Source organism: Amaranthus tricolor, chromosome 9 (assembly GCF_026212465.1).
Source record: "Amaranthus tricolor cultivar Red isolate AtriRed21 chromosome 9, ASM2621246v1, whole genome shotgun sequence".
NCBI classification, from domain to species: Eukaryota; Viridiplantae; Streptophyta; class Magnoliopsida; order Caryophyllales; family Amaranthaceae; genus Amaranthus; species Amaranthus tricolor.
This window is the reverse complement of record NC_080055.1, coordinates 15,099,458-15,102,292: the sequence shown is the minus strand read 5'-3', so window position 1 is coordinate 15,102,292 and position 2,835 is coordinate 15,099,458. Positions and strand designations below refer to the sequence as shown.

The 2,835-nt window shown below is 30.4% G+C and overlaps 1 protein-coding gene across 2 annotated transcripts in view; it reads right to left on the bottom strand.

Moving 5' to 3' along the window:
- Positions 1–1,049: 1,049 nt before the first annotated feature.
- LOC130824248 (abscisic acid 8'-hydroxylase 4) overlaps positions 1,050–2,835 on the bottom strand; it is a 12,042-nt gene continuing 10,256 nt past the window's right edge. Inside the window, exons 8-9 of one of the 2 annotated variants that reach the window (XM_057689173.1) lie at positions 2,480–2,601; positions 1,050–1,600 (exon numbers count right to left, since the gene is read on the bottom strand). In XM_057689173.1, the coding sequence (XP_057545156.1) occupies positions 1,480–1,600; positions 2,480–2,601 (243 nt within the window). In that variant the 3' untranslated portion in view covers positions 1,050–1,479. Of the gene's footprint in view, positions 1,601–2,479; positions 2,607–2,835 lie in introns of both variants that reach the window. The other variant, XR_009046692.1, reaches the window with a different exon arrangement.

Here is a 2,835-nt window from a genome sequence, read left to right as displayed (position 1 = left end):
ATTAAATTAATGAAAATATAACTAAAATTCATGAAACGATAAATGATGTAATTAACAGAAAAAAATATACCTTGATAGTGTTACGAGTTCTTGTTAATTTTGAGAGATAATGTAAATATGATAATTTTCTATGAAAGAAATTAAAGTATTTAGGAGAAAGAAAGTTTTATAGAGAGTGAGATGTGAAATGAGTGAAAAAAAATTATTTTGTTGGTTGAGGGTATTTATAGAAAGAATACGAGTTCTTCCGACTAATAACCGACGACCCTCCGACAAACTGCTCCTCTCCATAAATGTTGACTATCTTCCGACAAACTAGGCTTTCAAAATTATATTGACCCTCATTTAGTCGGTAATAAGTCGGATGTTCTTATCAAGCACTAGTTAGTAGGAATTTAGTCGGAACTTCCGACTGTTTGGGTTCAGTCGATAAATTAGTCGGAAAATTCCAACTGTTTGACGGTAGTCGGTAATTTTAGTCGGGAAGTTGCGTTTTTTTTTGTAGTGCCCATCTGCTGCTATCACAATTGTTTGGGTCTAACCGCAACATAAAAGGTTTTTTACACTAGTGGAAGCAACAATTACGATGGATTTGAATTTGGATCAAAAAAATTTAGACGCGGTTATCCGAGTTAATATCTGGAACTAGGCTAAGAAAATAGATTTGGATTTGAATCTATATATCTTGACATGTTATCTCTACTTCTCTTAGTATCACTTTATGGTTGCAAACTTTCACCTGCTTCCTTTTTTTCCAATTATTCTCAATACTCATATGAATTGTGATCATATGACTCTTAGTTAGTTACATGCTTGTTAGAAAATGTATCAAAAAAAAGTATTATCTTGAAAATACACTTTGTAAGACACAGAGTTTAGGCCTTTAGGAAAGTTTGTTGACCGAAAGGGTACCAAATTAATAACTAGGATAAATAACCAACGGTGGTATTGCTTTTCTTTACACATTAATAAAATTGTTTTAAGCACGCAGTAAAAGCCAAAATAAAGATGGAATAAAAATGAATAAAAATAAAAAGTGGAATTAATCTGCTAAAATGGACAATACTTATACAGTAAATGATAAATAAGAAGCCTTGATCAAAATTAGTTACATTGTTACGAGCTAGTACCAGATTAAATAAGAAAAAAAAATCCTATATCTTTTAGATGCTTTTATTATTCTTTTAATTTTCCTCTATAATTTTGCTGCATGTTCTCACAAAAGTCCTAGCAAATTTAGAAAACCTACATCTGACATTAAAACAATTCTATTTTCGAGCTCTGTTTGGCCATGGGATATAATTATCACGCCAATTTCGTATCATAAGGTAGCTTAATCTGCTAAATTATTACATTAAATTGCTAGGATTTTCACTAAAATATATCCAATTCATATAGTTTGGATTACTATAATAATTTTCGGTATATAAAATTGTTCAATTCTGAACCCTAATAACTAAATTTAATTATCCCGAATTGCTATCCATGAATTTGTGTAGGAGTGGTTTGAGATGTTTTCCAGAACTTAGCTGGGAGTCCATGTTGTGGTATTGGAAATGGGTCATATTCAACGCCACCCTGAGGTCCTACCACTTCCCACCTGCCAAACCAACAAATAGGAAACTTTTATGTCATTTTCATACATTACAAACTTTATATCCTTTTCAATTTCTTCCAATTAGTTTCCACATTTAATAATAAATAATGAAATATGACCTCATATTTCAAGGTATATAAAGTGTTCGAGCTTGTTTTTTGAGGTTATGCTTCCTTTTATTTGACAACAATGAAGTGTTGTGTTGATATGCACTCATTTGTCCTATGGAATTGTAATTTTAGTTCTTTTGTAAAAAGGTTTTTTAACGAAATATATTCATCGTGATTAGTAGTGTATACTCGGGGCAGAGCAAAGATTATGTAGGCCTATTTTATTTATATTTAATTTCGAAATAAGACTCTGATGCTTTTACCAATTATTAAAGAAAGTTGCATCAACCGTAAAAATATATTTACACAAAAATGTTTAAATACATTCAAAGATAAAATAGGTCTATACTTAATTATTATAAATGTCTGTTAAAATCGAAAATTTAAGTAAAAACTGTAAAACTTGATTATTCAAAAAATGCATCTTAAAACTAATTTGAGGCCCTTAATTTTTGAGGCCCTAAGCGGTCGAGCATTTCAAATGTGCCTAGAACTACCCATGGTGTCATACTTAATTACTATTAGACATTATGTCTAATAGTAAAGTAGACATTAGCCATATATTATAAGAAAATACAAGCAGATTATCTTTGGTTTTTCCTTGGAAATTAGCAAATCAAAAAAATTGAAACCAACCGAACAATAATCCGGTTTATACCCGATCATTTATAAATTTCAAGTCCTGACATTGATCAATTTTACTAGTGGTACAATCTAACAAGTAACAACAATGAGTTTGAGTGATTGACATGTACTAATTGCGTCTACATACCTGAATTGGGTTACCAAATGATGGACAAAAATGAGCATTAACAACTTGGCCACTTCATTTCCTGGACATGCATGGGCACCATAACCAAATGGCATAAATGTGTGGGGCTTTATTGTTGCTGCCTGCACTTAACAGTATAGAGAATTCATTATGAATATGAGTATAAACAACAATTGTGTCATATTCACCGTAATTTAATATACTGCAAACAGGGACAAATTCTATACTAGAATAAAGTAGCTCGTTACTCTTTACTGATCTTTACGTGTGTACTAAATCATTTCAACTTTTATTTTTCTTTGTAATAATTAATATCTTATATAATCAATATTAATAATATGTATTAAATCATATGA